The sequence below is a fragment of the Apodemus sylvaticus genome, chromosome 14, assembly GCF_947179515.1.
Source record: "Apodemus sylvaticus chromosome 14, mApoSyl1.1, whole genome shotgun sequence".
NCBI classification, from domain to species: domain Eukaryota; kingdom Metazoa; phylum Chordata; class Mammalia; order Rodentia; family Muridae; genus Apodemus; species Apodemus sylvaticus.
Window position 1 is genome coordinate 2975923 of NC_067485.1, and position 20296 is coordinate 2996218.

General features: G+C 38.8%; 1 protein-coding gene across 1 annotated transcript in view; it reads right to left on the reverse strand.

Annotated features, from left to right (window-relative positions):
* LOC127665201 (zinc finger protein 431-like) overlaps positions 1-20296 on the reverse strand; it is a 64072-nt gene that overhangs the window by 319 nt on the left and 43457 nt on the right. Inside the window, exon 7 of the mRNA XM_052157629.1 lies at positions 5098-5224. Within this exon, the coding sequence (XP_052013589.1) occupies positions 5098-5224 (127 nt within the window). The remainder of the gene's footprint in view (positions 1-5097; positions 5225-20296) is intronic.

A 20296-nucleotide genomic window follows, 5' to 3' on the forward strand; every position in this document is an offset into this window, starting at 1 on the left:
CTGAACAAACTCCAATCCAAGAACACATGAAAACATCATTCACCATGGTCATGTAGGCTTCATTCCAGGGAATGAATTGCCCAACATGCTTTCACCAGCAACCTTACAGGAAATGTATGATCACACAGACCCTCATATTTAAATAAGCAATAGACCACTTAGAAGATGAGTATCCCACTCCATACATTGCAGCAGAAAATTACCTATTATCAACTAAAGTGAAATTAAAGGTGAACAGAAGACACAGAAGGAACTCACAAAGAATCGCCTAATGAACATCTGTAAATGGATTTGAAACACATAGAACAAACTTTAATACCTATTCCTAATGTTTTAAAATAAACCACACCCACAATTGGTGATCTCTACTAAAACACTTAAGTGAACATGGAAAATAATTTATTTCCTTCAAGGTTATGAAGAAGAGATGAAATAGGATGGTCTTCCTTAAATCAAAAACATCTGTGATGTCTACAGTCTAAAATGAGGTCATTAACATAGATAGGGTTTTTCTCTTGTGTAGGTTTTTTCCTATTTCCTCACATCAAGATAATATAAAACATTTTAAAATATTTAGATGGCTAGAGACAGGGCCGAGTAATTAATAAAAGTTCATTCCCAGGAATGAGGTCAGGTTTTGACAACTTACTCTAACTCCTGCTGTAAGAAGATACACCTTAATTTTCTTGTGAATCAGCATACACATGAACATATTCACACAAAGATACAGATAAACCTAATAATTAAAATTAAAAGAAGTTGATGAATAAAGAAAGTTTTACTCATGATATTCTTCTTGTACAAGCATTCATTATTATAACCCAGGGGTTGTAGAATCTGAATGCTTATCCATAGAGTTTTCTTCACCAGGTATTGGCTCATGTAACAGAAAGCAAGCATAGAGGATTGAAGGCAGAGAAATCACTCCTTCTCAGGAGCTCTGTGCTCCCTTCTTTAGCTGCCACATATGACACTTGTTGCCCTAGCACTTTCATGGTGACCCCATATTCCTTTGGAACCATAAGGGGAATGCTTTAAAAGTTTCCTTCATGTTGAGGTTTGGTTTGTAGTACTGTAATGCTAAGTGCAGGACCATTAATCCTGATAGCCCCAGAGAACAGAAGAACAACACATAGACCCAAATGAAGCTATGTGTCCTTGCTTTCAAGTTACTTCCAACTGGTGAATAAAGATGATGTCAATCAATAGCTGGGTAGAAAACCCAAAGACAAGGTTTAGGGATACTGGACATGGGGTTGAGGGAGAACCACAAGGAGGAGAAGAAAGTAGATGGAGAAAAAAAAAACATCCTCAGTTTAGGTCAATAATAAAATAATGGCCATGCGGAATGACTAAGTGCAGTTAAGTTTAGCTCAGATGAAACACGGCAAATTATATGTTAAAATTATTTGCTGGGAAATAGACTTAATAGCATAGAGGATAGATACCAGCCAATCTTTTGTACTGATTAAGGATTATTACAAATATAAAGACTGTGTGTTTTTTATTTGGAAAATAAATGGCCAAAGGTGGGGTAAAAACCCTGGTTTTGGATTACGTTTTTTTTACAATACCTATATATTTTATCACAGCAAGAAAAAGGCACTAATACGCAGCCGTAGAGTTTTACACTTGAATTAGTTATTTCATGGACTTAAAGTGAACTGTAAATTCTAAACTATTTACCTTATCAATGAAATTCACAGTGCTTTTGTCCCTATGAGTTTACAGGTACAAACAAAATAGAGACATCATACTTGAGCAGATATTTGATACTTGCTAGAGTTTTCTCAAGAATGAATAATTTTGTGTAACTTAATGTAATTGGGTTGGCTAAAGAACATAGCAAGTCCATCGGTGTCTTGGACTGCCTTAATTATGAGTTCTTGTAGCTCCTGAAAGATTATTGTAACATGCAAATGTTAACAGATTTAGTACATGCTAAAAGGTTTTACTCTTGAATACAGATACTGTGAAGTACAAAATTTTACCACAGTGACTACATTTATAGAGTTTCCATGAAGCCTGGATTTTTCTCAAGAAAAAAACGACTGGTACGCACACAAGTTTTAACACATTGCTTATTATCATGAAGTTTCTTACAAGTCCGTGTTACATTTTACAGTAAGTGATAAATATCACCTGCAAAGGCCTTGCCAAATTATTCAAACAGGGTTTTTCTCACCAGTGTGTTCTTTTATGTATTCTGACTTGTGATCTTTTATGTGTTCAAAGATGACTGTAACATGGAAAGGTTTACCACATTATGGTAATTCATAAGGTTTCTCTCTCTCTCTCTCTCTCTCTCTCTCTCCCTCTTTCTCTCTCTCTGTCTCTGTCTGTTTCTCTCCAGTATGTGCTCCTTGCTGCATTAGAAGAAAACTTGCTCAGCATAGGCTTTACCACACTGCTTATATTCAGAAGCTTTCTTGCCAGCACAAATATATTCATGATGATTAAGTCTATGATCATATTCATAGGTTTTGACTCCAGAATGTTCACTCATAATTCAGAAATGATGGCGTTGTAAAAAGGCTTCCTCATATCTATTAGTTTTTCTCTCCAGTATATATTCTTTTATGCTTTTGGAGATGATCATGTTTTGAAAGGGCTTTCTTGTAGCAGACTGCTGGAGTCAGACATATCTTTCTCATGCCTGAGTGGGGTCAAGGTGAGGCCATTAGTCATGGGAAGTGGTCTGGTCAGTCTAGAACTGTTCATGCTGACTGTGCCCGGCCTTCTTTATATTCTTGATTGCCTGGTCTGTGGACCTGAGAAATGGCCAGTCAAGGTAATTATCGATCATGTAAAATTGATGACCTCACTATTAAATGTTGCTGTCAGGTAAGGCCAAAGCTCAAAAGCTTGCACCCTCCCTCTTACCCTTTCTTTCTGTGCTGTGACCATACATGCCTTAATATTGGGCAGTGATATTAACCCTTACACAGGTCCCTCTTCATTTGAAAGTCCATAGTAAAAGCCAGAGAAGTTGGAGTACATTCATTTACTGGTCTAGTTTTCCTTCTTACTGACACCCAAAGCCTATCCTGGAAAAGTTGCAGGATGTCTTCTTAGGACCTGGCAGTAGAGGCAGGATTCGACGATTAACACAATTCTCAATTAGATGGCATGAGCCAGGTGTACTGTGGGATACATTGTTCTCAACAAAAATAAACAATCAACACCACTTGTGAAAAAATGAAAAGGAATTTTTATTGACTGTGAAACTTTGGAGAATGTAAACAAGGAAGAGATTAGAGCGGTGCTGCATTAAAGAAAATCAAATCGAAAAAGAGACACCAATAACTGACTTTTTACAAACGTAAAATAAAGCAAAGGCTTTACCACACTAAGTATATTCAGAGGGTTTTTCTGCATTCTGACTTCTTTCATGCCTGAGAAGAAAACTGACACATGTGAAAGCTTTACCACACTGATGAATACTTTCATCTGTATGATTTAATGTTCCTAGTTGTCTAAATATAAAGAGGCAACAGACCTTAAGATTTTATCGCTTTGTTTACATTCATGCTGTTCCCCTTCATTATGGGTTGTTTTTCCCCTTCCAAGATACCTGAGATGGTATGAGCATTCATCACATGGCTCATTACTCTCTTTCTATAAAAGGTTTTCCCATACTTGAAGAAAAGTGGAAGAACTCAGAGCTTAAAGACACCAATTGTTCTCAAATTTTACTATACTATGGGCCATACTATATTTGCAAAGTGAACCAAGAGAAATAGAAGTATTTCTACATTCCTAGTACTCAAGAGAATTTTCTACAGAATGAGGTTGCCGACATATTGCCAATGAAGTTGGAAAACCAATTAATTGTAAACTTGTATCATGTTCAAAAGTCTGCACTAAGTGCCACCCAGTATTTATCTCCTAATTGTTATGGGAGAGAGAGACACACACAGACACACACAGACACACACACACACACATACACACACGAGAGAGAGAGAGAGAGAGAGAGAGAGAGAGAGAGAGAGAGAGAGGGAGGGAGGGAGAGAGAGAGAGAGAGAGAGAGAGAGAGAGAGAGAGAGAGAGAGAGAGAGATACAGTTTCCTTCGGTATCCCTTTTGTATACATTGTTTGTATCCATTATGATATATTATATACTAATGAAAGGAAGACTAACAAATAAAATGTTTGAACACTGCATTCAGAAGGTTTGACTTATTGTTCCTTTTAGACATGTGATATAGGGATTAAGGTTACTGCATAACCTCCTCCTTACCTCCCACAAACTTCCAATCTAACTAAACTTAGCAATGTCACTGCCAAAAAATGAGTAACACTAGCTTTACTATAAACTATTGGCTTCATAGAAACTTTTGGACATATATTCATCAACTATTCAATGTGTGTAGCTTTTACAAAATAAGCAGAAATGGATTGCCAATTGTACAATGTAGCTCTTATAAGGCTGTATTTCAAAGGGAGATATAGATGAAGGCATTGTTCCATGTTCTCTTTCTTAGAGGAAAGCCTTGCAAAAACAAATCAGATACAGGACATTGAGGATCATGGTTTTGTTAGAATGACTCATCAATATACTTAAGTTGTGCTTATTTACACTGTTGCTTTTCTTTAAACATTTCAGCAGCCATTAAAATCTCTTCAAAGGCATATTTGTATGAGCTTGAACATGAAAATTACCTCCCATGTTTTCCAGATCTTTGATAATGCTCTTCAATATTTTGGTCTGCCCAACTAAAGCCTAAAACAGAAAATGTATGTATAGATACTATGCAAAATGCAAATTACTATCTTCAGTGAACTTTAAGAGTGATGCATGATTTATTTACTAATTTTTTTTTTTTTTTTTTTTTTTGGATTTGGTTTTTTCGAGACAGGGTTTCTCTCTATAGGCTTGGCTGTCCTGGAACTTACCCTGTAGACCAGGCTGGCCTCGAACTCAGAAATCCACCTGTCCCTGCCTCCCAGAGTGCTGGGATTACAGGCGTGTGCCATTACCGCCTGGCAATTCACTAAATTCTTTTTCCATCTCAATTCAAATTACAAAAGTGCATCAAAGGAAGGAACTGTTTTCTTAAATTTTAAAATGGGAAAGAGAATTCACAGTCTTACCTATAATGATGAGGTTTCTGTAGGTCTCCAGCATGACATCTTTGTAGAACTTCTTCTGGGAAGGATCCAGCAAAGCCCACTCCTCTTGAGTGAAGTTCACATGCACATCCTCATAAGTTATTGCATTCTAGAGTATCGCATAAACATATACAAAAGAAAGCATAATAGAGACAACATTGGTCATGTATTCTTTGTAGACAATGTGTTCATATAATTCTGTGCCTTGCCCCACTTATTTACTGACACTGAAGTTTTATTGTTACTACCAAGTCCTATTAGAAGGAAACTTAATAATGAAGCTCACCCCTGTAATTTCCCAGCCCTTTGAATGGGATATAGCTTTTCTAGAGAAATGTTAATTATGGATATAAAGAGGAGACAAACTCTACAAGAGCAATAGTGCTTACCACATTAGCATTAATAATTACTAACTATAAATATCAATATGTATGCTGGGTCTATTGGCTTCTGCCTTTAACACTACAGTCAGGAAAGAAAGGCAGAAGCATCACATTGATACCAGTGTGGTATACACAGTGTGTTCTAGGACAACTAAAGGTACGTAGTAAGACCCTGTATCCCCTGCCAGAATTAATCAACTAACCCAGAAATATACAAAGAACTCATAGATTTTTACTTAAATTCTTAGGAGAATGATACATACAATTCAGTTCTGTATTCACCTTCCAGAAACCTGAGTTATACCAGTTCAAACTATAACAATAATAAGATATAACCAAAAAGAAATATATGTTTAAACAGTTACAATTAGACAGAAGAAAATAGTAGCAATGTTAATGTCGATTAGATGTAAACAACATAGGGCAGGAGATGTAACTCATCAGTGAAGTGTAAGGCATGGTTCTAATGCTCTGATTGGGAATCTGCCTGTAAACTCTGAAGCTTCTTCTCTCTAATTGGTTTTTGATTGATCAATATAGTTGCTAGAAGCCAATGGATGGGTGGAAGAGGCAGGACTTCCAGGTTCCCTACGGAGAAGAAAGAGAGGGATGGATCAGGAAAGCGAGACCCACCATGCTTTGGAGGGAGAGAGAGTCACCAGCCATGTGAGATCCCAAGTGGAGAGGTCATTGGCTGCTTCCCTAGGTGGGAGGTTAGAAATGCAACTAAGCTGAGAATAGATTTGTGGTGTTTAGCAAGGAGAGGGTAATTGGACAGCTAAGCTGAGGGAAGATTGAGAGTGTTGAGCAAGGAAAAATGAAAGGACACACGAGCTGTGGGAGGCATGAATAGCCCAGCCACTGAGCCATAAGACAGGGTAAAAATATAAATGTGTGTGTCTGTGTGAGAGAGAGAGAGAAAGAGAGAGAGAGAGAGAGAGAGAGAGAGAGAGAGAGAGAGAGAGAGAGAGAGAGAGAGACTTTCATGTGCGGATCCAAGTGATGTAAGTTTGGTGGCTGGTAGTGTACCTGTCCAGGGGTTAAGAAGGGGTCGTTAAAAGGTTACATGCAACATGAAAATCTCTTGCTGGTTCTCCAAATAAGTGAGCTTAGTTCCCTTTATTTACAGGGCTTTCACAGCTATCCATTATTCTGGTTTCAGAAGGCATCAGGCAATCTTCTGACTGCTGTGAGGACTGGGCAAACATGAGGTGCATATTTATTCTTACAGGCAAAAGACTCATGGTCTTTCTAACATAACATCACAACAAATGCAACAGGTAGAAAAACATTCAGCACTTGCTATTCAACGTCTGAGAAGGCTCAGCAGTATTAACATCATGAGTGCATGCTATCCTTAGAAATAGATTTATATCTGTGAAATTTCAAAAATCAAGAGGTGTGTGAGGCAGAGCACAAAAGCATATGCTTGACATAGAAAGAGATGTATATTACTGGCCCGACTGTCAATTAAAAAAAAAGGTAGGCATGTTGGCCCACATGTGATCCCAGTACTTCAAAACCATAATTAATTTGATCTCTATGTTCAACACCTGCCTAGTCTACAGGCCTACTTTGAGGACAGCCAGGGCTGCACAAAAACATTTTCAAAAACACAGCAAAGTTTAAAAATATGAAAACACTAGGTAAACAAAGTAGCTTAGCAGCAAGTAGCAAATGCTTCTATTGTTTCTTGGCTAGAGTCTATTACAGTGAAGGCATGACAGCATGTGCAGGAAGCTGAAGGATGAGTTTCAAGCAAAACAGAATAAACAGAAAGAAGAGGAAGTGGATGAAGTCTACAGACTCTCAAATCCGATCCCAGTAAGGAATTGCATCTAAGCAAACAACTTTTGCTTAGCATTTTATTTTTCTAACTTGCATGTTAGAACTCTTGTGATTAAATCCTAAAACCAAAAGTGTCCCAAGTAACAGACAGGTTTATTTGGCAGGTTCTTTCAGATGACATTCCATTATTTGGGAAGCTTATAATAGAAACTCAAGTTTGAAATAACAGAAAAAACATGGGCAAACACTGTTTTCCTGGTCTGCTCTCTTGGTTGGTCACTGTCTCATGCTCAGCTAGCTCTCTCATCCAGCCCAAACCCACTTCCTTAGGGCTTCTTCCACACTCAGAGGAAGAGCCTTCACTTGTCAATTCATTATCAAAATCTCTACAAGGTTAGCAAACAGCCATTCTGCTTGAGGCACTCCCTTAATTGTAGTTTCCTCAAATGATTGTAGGCTCTAAAAGGATGGCAATTTAAGCAACTTAGGAGACAGAGACCATAATATATGAGAAAGTATTAAGAACCCCAAACTGCCGGGGTGGTGGTGGCGGCGTTGCACGCCTTTGATCCCAGCACTTGGGAGGCAGAGGCAGGTGGATTTCTGAGTTCAAGGCCAGCCTGGTCTACAGAGTGAGTTCCAGGACAGCCAGAGCTACACAGAGAAACACAGTCTCAAAAAATGAACAAACAAAACAAACAAACAAACAAAAGAACCTCAAACAGTCCCTTTAGTATTAAAAAGGATGACTGCAAGAAATGGAAAGCATAGATTTTCCAAGAAATTAGGAGGCAACCTTTTCAAGTCAAGAAGAGAAAACTAAAACTGTTTTTCCACAGAAAGCTCCCAAACCAACAAAAACTCAAAGAACTTCAAATACAGTAAATTATCAGAAGACGAATTAAAGTGAAGGTTTATCATTTCCTAGAGAAATAACAATATAATTAGATTATAACTAATGAATCATACATCATAGATGGCAGCACTGGAAAAAGGAAACACAAAAACAGACCTGTGATTCTAGCATGGTCATTTAAATAAGAACTGCAAGATTGTAATCAGAATAAAAATTATAAAATCAGTGGCCAGCACTCATCTTGTTCATTCTGGTTCTCCTCTTTGACAATAATAGGAAGTAGATTGGGAGTGGAGTCTCTTCCATCACATTGAAGAGTTTAAGCATTCAGATACTTCAAATTTGGAAGAAACAGGGTTGATAACTAAAACTATCTCACTCTTTTATGTTAAGAAAAAGGATATCTCTTAGGATCACTTAGAAACCAGTTTTTTTTCTATGACTGATGTCAGTATGTACAACATTTACAAAATAGAGAGTTTAAAAAGTATAAAATGGCTGGGCGGTTGTGGCGCACGCCTGTAATCCCAGCACTCTGGGAGGCAGAGGCAGGCGGATTTCTGAGTTCGAGGCCAGCTTGGTCTACAGAGTGAGTTCCAGGACAGCCAGGGCTGCACAGAGAAACCCTGTCTCGAAAAAAAACCCAAATCCAAAAATAAAATAAAATAAAATAAAATAAAATAAAACAAAATAAAATAAAATAAAATAAAATAAAATAAAATAAAAAGTACAAAACAAGCCGGGCTGTGGTGGCACACGCCCTTAATCCCAGCACTTGGGAGGCAGAGGCAGGCAGATTTCTGAGTTTAAGGCCAGCCTGGTCTACCGAGTGAGTTCCAGGATAGCCAGGGCTACACAGAGAAACCCTGTCTGGAAAAAAAAACCCAAAATAAATAAACAAACAACAAACAAACACCACAAAAAACAAACACAAAAAAATCAACAGATTTTTTAAAAAGTTATAAGCAGTGTATGATTTCTATTACAGAAATAAACTTCTTTGCTTTGCTTTATTTGCATTATAATATATGAGCACTTTTTAAGAACATGTCTGTCCCTATTTTCATATGTTTGCTTTTGTGTGAGATAGAGAATATTTTCTATGTGTGTGGAAGTGACACCACAAAGAAGAAGGTGTCAGATCCTCTGGATCAGGAGTAGCAGGTAGTTAACATGGGTGTTGGTATCTGCATTCAGTTCACCCCAAGCAAAATTCTTTCTGAATGACCTGCCCAGGTCACAGAGTCTTTTCACTCAATAAAGGAATAAACTTTCACAGATTAACAACAACAAAAATTTAAATTAATAAAGAAATGAATAATTTAATCCTAGGAACATGAAGCTCAGTACACAGATATTAGTTATAGGACCAGGTTAGAGGCATGTGGGACATCAGCTGGGAAAAGGGTTCCACACCCCACCACTCAGAGCTAAATGTTGGGGTATGCCAGCAACACCATGTAAGATGCAGGGACTGAGCGATGCTGGGATATAAAATAAGCATATCAACTAGTTTTCCCAGAGATGGAGACTCAGCAGTAGGTAGGAAGGAAACGGTTCAAATCATTTAAATATAGGCACAGACATTATTTTAGACAGTTGAAACAGGCTTTATGGTCCCATAGGCTCCAGGCCTAAGCATGTACACCAGGCCCGGCAAGTATTACTTACCTCTTTTCTCTCAGGTTGTACATTTTCAGACAAGAAAAATAACTATCCTCTTAGGCACATGCTGGGAGCCAGCCCCAGCAAAGATGTTTCTTTCTTCTTGGTTCTTCTTGAGGCAGCAGAGGGGGGAAGAGCGTCGGCGGGGGCAAGACTTTGTCTTATGGAAAATTTAGGGTTGCTGTATAATAAAAAGTGTACTTATTTAGGTCTAAGTTACTAGGCTAACATAGCTGACCTGCCTTCTGTGTTCCTATGAGGGAGAGACTGCAGTCTCAGGCATTTAACACCTCATCCTAAAACAGTGGGAGAGTAAGTAAAGGATTAGGTGCTAGAGCCTTTTCCCTATTGTCTAGGGGGAAGTTAGGAGCAATAAACTTCTATTGAACCAGGAGAAGAGAATGACACATGCAGAAAGAAAAACTTCTACATAAGTGAATATGCATAATCTCACATAAATTCATACATACAGCTTCATACATATTTTCATGCAGTCAGCTGGGCCCAGCTTGCATGCATTCTCACAATTTCATACTTACACACACATGCATACATTCTCACAATTACACACACCCATACTTACATATGCATATGGAGCAAAAGACCAAGCACCAGTGCTTTTAGAAAGAACTCACTCGTTCTAGATGTACAATATTTATTGCATCGAGAAAGAAAAAGCTTCCACCCTTTCAATGCTAAATGAATTAAATCCATGTTTGTAAGAAAAAGGCTTTGTTTCTCTTAATAAGACTCAGCTTGCCTTGTCCTTTCCATGGGACCTGTCCTGTCCGTGGTGAGGAGAAGCCTGCCTGCTCCTTCTGCTCTCGGCAGCAGCTTTGCTCCTCTTTCCCTCTGCCTCCTGCGCATTGTTCTCTTAATTATTTTATGTTATTTATAGTTTCTAAGATATTCCACTCTGCATTTTCCTTCTAATCTTGTTCTCTTCTGGCTAAAAAGTCTCCTCAGTTCAGTTATTCTCTCAGCTCTGTTCCTCTCACTCAATTCTTCTGGTCTGACTTCTCTTGTCCTCAGCCCTTAAACATCTTTCTGAATACATGATCACATGTTACAAAGTTCACCATAAGTTCACACAAAATACCGAGTCATAAATTGAAATAGAAGTTTACAACGGAGAATGTTTACATGCATATCCATTAGGAGTAATTATCTAGTTATCATTTGTCTTCTCTACAGTTCATAGAAAGTTTAAAACTAGCTGGGCTGTGGTGGCACACGCCTGTAATCCTAGCACTTGGGAGGCAGAGGCAGGCGGATTTCTGAATTTGAGCCAGCCTGGTCTACAAAGTGAGTTCCAGGACAGCCAGGGCTACACAGAGAAACCCTGTTTCGAAAAACCAAAAAAAAAAAAAAAAAAAAAAAAGTTTAAAACCATAACTAAATTATAAGTGAAGTTTTGTATAGATAAACTCAGTCAATATTTTATCTTCTGTTATAACACGTATAATAAATCCTAGTTCCTTTTTATGACCTTTGGTTAATTGTTTTTACAACCTCTCGGAATGTGCTCTGAGTAGGAGAAAGTCTTGTTGCCATCTAAGAGGAATTAACTTGTGACAACTGGGAGACTGGCAGAGTTCTTATTGCAGTCTTGACTAACAGAAAAAGATCCTAGTAGCAGCCCCATTATAAAAGAACTTAATAATCACAGATATAATTTTAGGAATTCTTATAGGATCATTATTAAAATTTAAGTCACTTATTTGTCTACATAGCACCACTACAAGACAATAAATCTTTGTGGATCTGTAGAGATCTGCTCCAAAGGGATGTGCTATTACTTACTGATTATTATAAATGTATAATAATAACAGGAAAAGCAAATAAATAGCAGGAATCTTTCCATAAATTAGTCCCCCACAGCCTTGCTGAATGGGAGCTCACCTGTCGCAGATTATATAATAACCGGGGCAGGCATTTCAGGATGATCATCTGCTAGTATATTAGCTTGTCCCATTATGGCTCCTGACAGACACAGTCACATCAGTTTGAAAGTTATTCTGTACTGATTGAACTAGTGTTAGTATAGTAGTCTGGCTTATAAGTTCAGTTCCTTACTCAGCTCGTAGACTTCCAAGATCTGTGAACCCTGAAAAATGTTCAGTTTTGATGTTTACTGATCATCTAAAATGATTACCTGAGTACTCAATACCCATGCCCACTACTGTCACACAGGAAAGCCCTCACCTTCCATCCTCCCCTCCCTTGTGTTGTGACTAGGCCAGCTTCAAAGGTTGTCAGTAAAGTCAATTCTTACACAGCTTCTTCTTTATTTCTAATTATCCCCAAAGGTCAGAGACCTCAGAAAACACTCCTGTACTGGTCTTTTTTCCTTCCGACTGACTAGTCATGGTACAACCTATAGGTGTTGCAGGACTATCTTCCAGGAACTGGATGGCACAGGCAAAATTGAGTGTTCAAAGTAATTGTGAATTATATAGGATAAGGCAAGCCTGAGCTACTGAAGATATTGCTATGAACAGAAACAAATAATCAAAGCAATTTGAAAAAATAATTAAAATTCTTAGTGATCATGGAACATTGGAGAATTGAAACAATGACAGATTAAGCACTGATTCTGTAAAAAAAAGAAATGTAAAAAGTAATGCCAACATTGGACTTTTGAGGAAAATAAATATAATTGCAAAAGTGAACAGATATATTTGCTTTGAAAAAGAGCAATGGCTTTAATGAAATACTTTTTGATCTTCCCCCATGTGAACTGGTAGTTGCTCAGTTCTGCAAACTGACACACACAGCTGCAGTGATGAGTGGGCTGTGTCTCAGATATCTGAGCTGACCAATTGTGTCAATGAGGACTGTACATATCCACATAAGACAGTACCTTAACTGGAAATTCAATACTCATTGGACCAACCTAACCTCTCCAAATTGTACACCAACCAATCTTGTGTGTTTATATTAAAATGTGTGAATTAACACTTGCTAGGAAGCTACAAAATTACCCACCTTGCATCATCAGATCTTTCTTCATAATGGTGAGAACTGCAGCTGAGTGCCTTTAACTTGAGTTAGTCTATTATCTAGCTATTGCCTTCCCTGTTTCACTCTGCACTGTACATAGGACAGTGTTCCTCCTGTTCTGGTCTGAGGACAGAAACCATGCTCCACATGTAAATCCTTTCTCTATTACTGCAATGCACAGTTCATTCCATGACTCACATGGGTAATATTAAAACTCTGTTGTGCTACTACCCTTTAACTTAAGAATGTAGAAACTTTAATCAAGAGGAAAGCAAGGTCATTGCCCTGGAGAGCAACACACTGGGATCAGTGCCAGTGCCCCTGAGGCAACTTAGTTGGTGTCAGAACCACTGTTCTACAGACCTGAAAATATAGCTATTCTAGAATCAATGTGTCTTCCCAGGGAGGAAATCAGAAGGAAATCAACCAAGACACAATTAATTACAAGAAAAAAATCTCTGTAACAATAACATTCATCTAGCTCTGGCTAAAGCTGAAAGAAGAGCCAAGGTAGACGAGATTATGCATCACATATATGCTGTCATCCTTATGTCTCTTTTAGGTTTACACCCTAGGTTATACTGTCAACAATTTAAGGATGGAGTGGAGACAATTTGGTTTAGCCAGTTAGTGACTGGGAGATTTATATAGTCAATATATTTCAACAATTATTTCTTAACCTCATCAACACTCTGAAAGAGCAAGCCATTATTCACTGACACAATCTTAAGTGGAAGGTATCAGAAGATGTAAAACATAAACGTAGAAGATAGAAAGTATAAATCTGGGGTGCTTGGCCAGGAGATAAGGCTTATGCTAAGGAACCTTCTGAAGGATAGCAGCTTGTATACTGCTTACAGGGGAAATGGAAAGAAATAGACTTCCATGAAGTTAGCAGAATCAACCATACAATGTGCAAGGGAAGAATCTAAACAAACAATGCTGTTCAGTGAGAACAGGGTAATCTCACCAACATTACTGACCATGTGTACTGGCTGGTTTAGTGTGTCAACTTGACACAGGCTGGAGTTATCACAGAGAAAGAAGCTTCAGTTGGGGAAGTGCCTCCATGAGATCCAGCTGTGGGGCATTTTCTCAATTAGTGATCAAGTCGGGAGGGACCCTTGTGGGTGGTACCATCCCTGGGCTGGTGTTCTTGGGTTCTATAAGAGAGCAGGCTGAGCAAGCCAGGGGAGCAAGCCAGTAAGAAACATCCCTCCATGGCCTCTGCATCAGCTCCTGCTTCCAACCCTGCTTGAGTTCCAGTCCTGACTTCCTTTAGTGATGAACTGCAACGTGGAAGTGTAAGCTGAATAAACCCTTTCCTCCCCAACTTGTTTCTTGGTCATGATGTTTGTGCAGGAATAGAAACCCTGACTAAGACACCATGCCTACAGTGGTTTGGAGTTGATATCATCAGCCCCATGTGGTAGGAACTGTTGGAATCTCAGGAACCTAGCCCCCGACCATTACTAGCTCTCCCAAGCATATGGGGCTGGTTTCAGAGAAGGAGCTCTGTTTCTTGTTTTTGTTTTTTAGATAAATACCTCAAGGCTTTAGGGAAAGGCCCTAGGACATTACAGGCTCTGCCAAGCGTGTGGCTGGGTTTGAGAAGGAGCTATGTGTTTCTCTATCCATGAAGGCCTCATGGAATGCCTTTCATGAGCAGGCCTGTCCCAGTCACAACAGTGATTGTCCTTTTCAAATGGCTTCACCAGATGTCTTGCTTATGTGACAGAAGTATGCATTTCTCAAGGAAAAAAAGATCCTGTATGGCACACCAGGCCTTCATGCTGGTTGTGTCCCCACAATGCTCCATTGAGCAGATTTTAAAAATACTGTCCTTGATCTGGGGATGGGCTTAGTGGCTGTTTGTTAATCAGGGTTATCTCCTTTGTTATGATCTGGAGCCATATTTCCCGACAATCCTGATGAACAACCACGTGTACCCTAGCATCCTAATCTCTAAGATGCTCGGTTACCATGCTACTTACCTGTGGGTATTTTAGAGGCAGTTCCTCCCTCACCTAAATTCTGCTAGGTGTGACTATTTTCCAATCATTAGAAAATCCTTTACATCATAGATTCTATTCTTCTCATCACAGTTTACATTTGGTGTGATACCCAGTCTGTAAGATGCAGTTTACAACCCCCATAAAATTAACTCCAAATGGATCTTAAATCGCAAGGGCATAAGTTCTAGAAGATACCAGACAAAATAGGCCTCTCCCCACTTGGCATGTGCTAAGGATGTTTCTACACAAAATCCCTTTCTCTAAATGCTTTGTGCAGATGCAGCTCCCATAATGATGTTATTTATTTGCAACCCATGTGAATATCTAGTGGCTAGCACCACAAGGTGACTGCTAGTTTCCACCCAGTCTAAGGGAGGGCGACTACCCTGCCTCCTATTTCTCAATCCACTGCTAATTCAGATTAGGGGCAGTGGCCACATGCTCACCATGATGAGACTCAGTAGCACACAGCTGGCTCTCCCCTTGGGCACTCAGCTGTAGAGGTCAAAGCTCATCACTCCAACCATAGAAGACTGCTTTGCAATGGCACTGCACTTGAAGCCTGAACAAAGCACCTGGAAGAACTCTCCTCTTCTTCTGATTGGAGGGTCTTCCTGGAGTCCCTGATTGGCCAGTGAATCTTGAGTGACACGAGTACCTCCCTTAGGGTTAGACTGTGCTGAAGGCACACAGCAACATAAGATTTCCTGGCCCAGCATTCTAGTCCAGGCCGAGACCCTCTTTTAGTTTGGCATGTTTTGTCTTTCAGTATCACTTTTGCCTATTGTTCAATAGCCCACCCTTTTGTCTTCCAGGAATAAGAAGGAATTTCTTCCTCTTCCTCCTCCTTTTTGTCCTCTTCCTTTACCTCTTCCTCTTGCTGCTTCTCTTCCTGTTCATGCTGCTCCTCCACCTCTTTTTGTTCAATTTCTTCATCTCCTCCTCCTTCTTCCTCTTCTTTTTCTTGGTGTCCTTTTTCTTCTTGTTCTTCTTTTTCCTCCACCTCCTCCTCTTCTTTTCTACCTCCCCGCTTTCTCCCCCTCTTCCTCTCATACTAAACCTCCTTGAATCCATTATTTACCATATGACCCATTGGTAGAATAGTTCCAAGGATACTAAGGATAAAAGAGATATTTTAGAACAGAAAATATGTATTTGTTTCTGTGATTTCACACTTACATCAGGAAAACTGTAGATAATATTCATCTGCCACATAATGAAAAGTCTGAAAATTGCTGAAGGAAGACCTCAGTCTCATATAGCATGCAAAGAGAAACAGGGCTTATTTTGCAGAAACAATCATCATACAGGAGTCAACCATTCTTTGCAATAGTAACCACAGACAAAGGCATGAAAGCTTTTTTTAATAGAGAACCAGGGAAACTAGAGTAATCTACAGTTTCATTGGTGGGTGGTAGGGGGTCAAATGTTTCCAGTTGTCTGCATGCCTATGTTATAAACTTCTAACCGTATTATGAAATAGGATTGCCCTGTGCAGATAGCCCATTCTGAGATAAGATATTATTCTTTTTTTTGTTGTTGTTGTTATCCCATGACTGGTATCTGGGGGTGGAGGTTTTTGAATCTGTTCTATATTTTACAATATATTCCTAGAGTTGGTATCTTATGACTTTCTTTCAGTTTCTTTTGGTCTATTCCCGAAGCTGGTGCTCTATGGCCATTTTTTTTTTTTTTTTTGATTTGATTTTTTCGAGACAGGGTTTCTCTGTATAGCCCTGGCTATCCTGGAACTCACTCTGTAGACCAGGCTGGCCACTGGCCTAGAACTCAGAAATCCACCTGCCTCTGCCTCCCAGAGTGCTGGGATTACAGGTGTGTGCCACCACCGCCCGGCTTTTATGGCCATTTGAAAAATGAGACCTGGTCCTTCAAACCAAGATAAATGGGTTTACCTTGCCATTTCAATATGATTCTCCAGAAATCGGGTTTATCTTTTCCTTTCTTTTTTTTATATTTATTTATTTAATGTATATGAATACACTGTAGCTGTCTTCAGACACCAGAAGAGGGCATCCACTCCCATTACAGATGGTTGTGAATCACCATGTGGTTACTGGGAATTGAACTCAGGACCTCTGGAAGAGCAGTCTTAAACTCAGCCTTCTCTCCAGCCCCCTATCTTGTTCTTTACATATGAGACTCCAGACAACTCTGGGAGAAAAGCAGGAGATGGATGCCAATCACTATGGAGCACTATTGTTAGCCAGCACATCTTCCTCAGTAGGAAGGTTAATAAACATCTGTAATAGTAAAGGTTTTCCAGATGAACAGCACTGATGGCATGGGTTTCTCCATGCATGCAGAAATTGATATATAAGAATGACTTTCAGAATGTGGTCCAATAATAAAACAAAGATTGTGTGCCAATGTAAAGTTGAAGAATACAGTAGTGATTATGTGTCTCAGCTGGTCTTCAGCCTATATCAGAATTCCAAAGATAGAACCTCTAATGCTAGAAAAATAAAGTGATCTCACTTGCAAGAGTATGGCAAGCAGAGAAAAAAGAGTTACCATCTTCAATATCCTTTATACATGTATTCTACCAGCAGAAGCTGTGTCCCAGGTAAAACATTGTTTCCTGTCCACTCAAAAGCTCCAGAATAAAGGCAGGTTTTCCTCTGTTAAATATTCTAAATAATAAAAAGTCCTCACAGTGTCAACCTGTTTCAGTTTTAAGTCACTAGCTACAGTGATTTTAACTGAAGTGCATTTTACCTCATCCTGAATGCTGTCTGTCTCAAGACTGCGACATCTGTATAGAAGACTCCATTTTTTATACTTTCTATTTATCCTATGTCTATGAGTGTTTTCCTGGAACTTCTTTGTGTGCAGTACCTGCAGTGTTGAGAAGAGGGTATTAGATCCATTGGGATTGCACTTACAGCAGCTGGTTTAATGTCACATGGTTTAGGGGAATGCAACTTGTGCCTTCTGTAACAATATTCAGTGCTCATAACTTAGTCATCTCTGTATTTACTATATTTTCATTAAATATCAATTTTTATATATTAGAATTAAAATATATTGTTTTCTGTAAACTCTACCTGTTTATAGTTTTCAACCAACAAAGACCACAAGACCCCTCCAAAGTAATTTGCCTTACAATAGACAGGAACTTTCTATTCTTTAGCATTCTTACCTATTTAGGCTTTGGCTTTCATAGGCACACCCAAACTATTTCTTTACAGGACACACCTATCTGCTTCTGAAAAGGCAATAACTTCCAAAACATCCTAAGTTTGGATATTTTGCTAATAATTAGGTTTTCTATACACAATAATCAAATATCTTGCAACAATTTACCCCTTATTTCTCCCCCTTCATCCTAAATTCTTCAAAGCCCATTTCTTCCTTGTAGTTGACTATTAAGACTCAAATACATAAATAAAACTTGCTGACTGTATTTTTATTGGATGTGTGTATATGGTTCAAGGGAGAGACCATGTTGCTTTAGCGAAAGTGGGAACTGATTGCCTGAGGATAAAATTTCCTACTTCAGAGTTCCACATTTTAACAGGCAATAGGACTTGGGGAGTACAAAGCATCCACGGTTGCCAGGAAACTACAGGAAGAGGCCTCTCCTCCGTGAAGGAGATAAAGTAACTCTAGTGAATCCTAAAGCTGCAAGTGAACATTTTTATTTACCTGGTAAGCTTTTTTGTATTTGTGGTGGCAGACATCCCCTATCTTTGGTATAGAGGTAGATGTCACTCAAATTCCCCAGAGAGATAATCCCATATTTTACCCCCAGAACCATTACCTAACGTTATGGAAAACATAACATGTATTTTATGGTGTTCAGAGCTCTTTGCTATTCTTTAGAGACTGAATTTGAAGAGAATCTATCCCCCTGGTAATATGCTTTTCAAAAAAGTGTTTATGTATAGGTATTTCCTACTCTTTATTGTGTCCCTAGAATTGGACTGATTGGATTGACAGTTGCCTGAAAACCTTTTGCCAAACTATAACGTGGTTAAGTATGCTGGCAAAGATTCACCTGGTATTAGGCTCCCTGAATTCTGATCCAGGTTGAAAAAGACAATCTAGCCAGGAAGTGGTGGTGCACGCCTTTAATCTCAGCACTTGGGAGGCAGAGGCAGGAAGATTTCTGAGTTTTAGGCCAGTCTAGTCTACAGAGTGATTTCCAGGACAGCTAGGGTTATACAGAGAAACCCTGTCTGGAATGAATCAAAAGAAAAAAGAAAAAGAAAAAGACAATCTGCATGAGGTTTTGATTCTCATCTCTTACCCTACTTCCCTTCTATACCTACAGGGAACCCTCAACACAATCTGGACCCCCACAAGTCCTCGAACACTTTGTACAAGAAACATGATGAACTGGGCAGTGGTGGTGCCTGCCTTTAATCCCAGCACTTGGGAAGCAGAGGCAGGTGGATTTCTGAGTTCTAGGCCAGTCTGGCCTACAGAGTGAGTTCCAGGACAGCCATGGCTACACAGAGAAACCCTGTCTTAGAAACAACAACAACAACAAAAATTAAATTTGCCAACCTCTAAAAACACAACAAAAATAGATTATTTGCCAGGCGATGGTGGTGCCTGCCTTTAATTCCAGCACTTGGGAGGCAGAGGCAAGCAGATTTCTGAGTTTGAGTCCAGCCTGGTCTACAGAGTGACTTCCAGGACAGCCAGGACTACACAAAGAAAACCTGTCTCAAAAAACCAGAAAAAAAGAGAGAAAGAAAGAAAGAAAGAAAATAAGAAAGAAAGAAAGAAAGAAAGAAAGAAAGAAACATGGTGAATAGAAAACATGGAATAGAAAATACCCCAAAACTCAAAGAATTAGACTTTCTATCAGATCATCTAGCTTTCATTCCCAGTATATAAGGGAGGCTCTGACTAAAAGCAGGACAATCTTTTTGTAGTCAAACTCAAGGCCTAGTTACATAGGAAGTGATTATAAAAAAAAAATTCTTTTTCAGCTAATAATTGAGTTATCACCTAATTCTCAGAACATACCACGAATAGTAGAAAACATTTATGATGTGGAAATCACAAGATTATAGAAGAAGAACAAGTAAAAGAAATGTTGACTTTTAACTTGGAATCAAATTTAACATTGTGACTAATTAGAAAAAGGAGAAAATAGTATAGTCTGTTAGGTTTTCACAAATATACGTTTGATTTGTCTCCAGTGTACGAGACAGGGTCTCATTTAGAACTCCAGCTGACTTTGATTCACTAAGCACACTAAAATATATAATACATATTGAATCTGTAATAAATAGTATAAATTTATCCCATGCATTTGGACCACTAATTGTAGCATGATAATCTTGTACAGAAGAGAGACCTGAAAAGCAATTTGATGTTAGCTTGGTTATAAATAAAACATTATGTTCTTTTTTAAATTTTTTATTTACATATGGCACCAGCTACATATTTAACAGAGGATGGCCATTTCAGACATCAGTGAGTGGAGAGGCCATTGG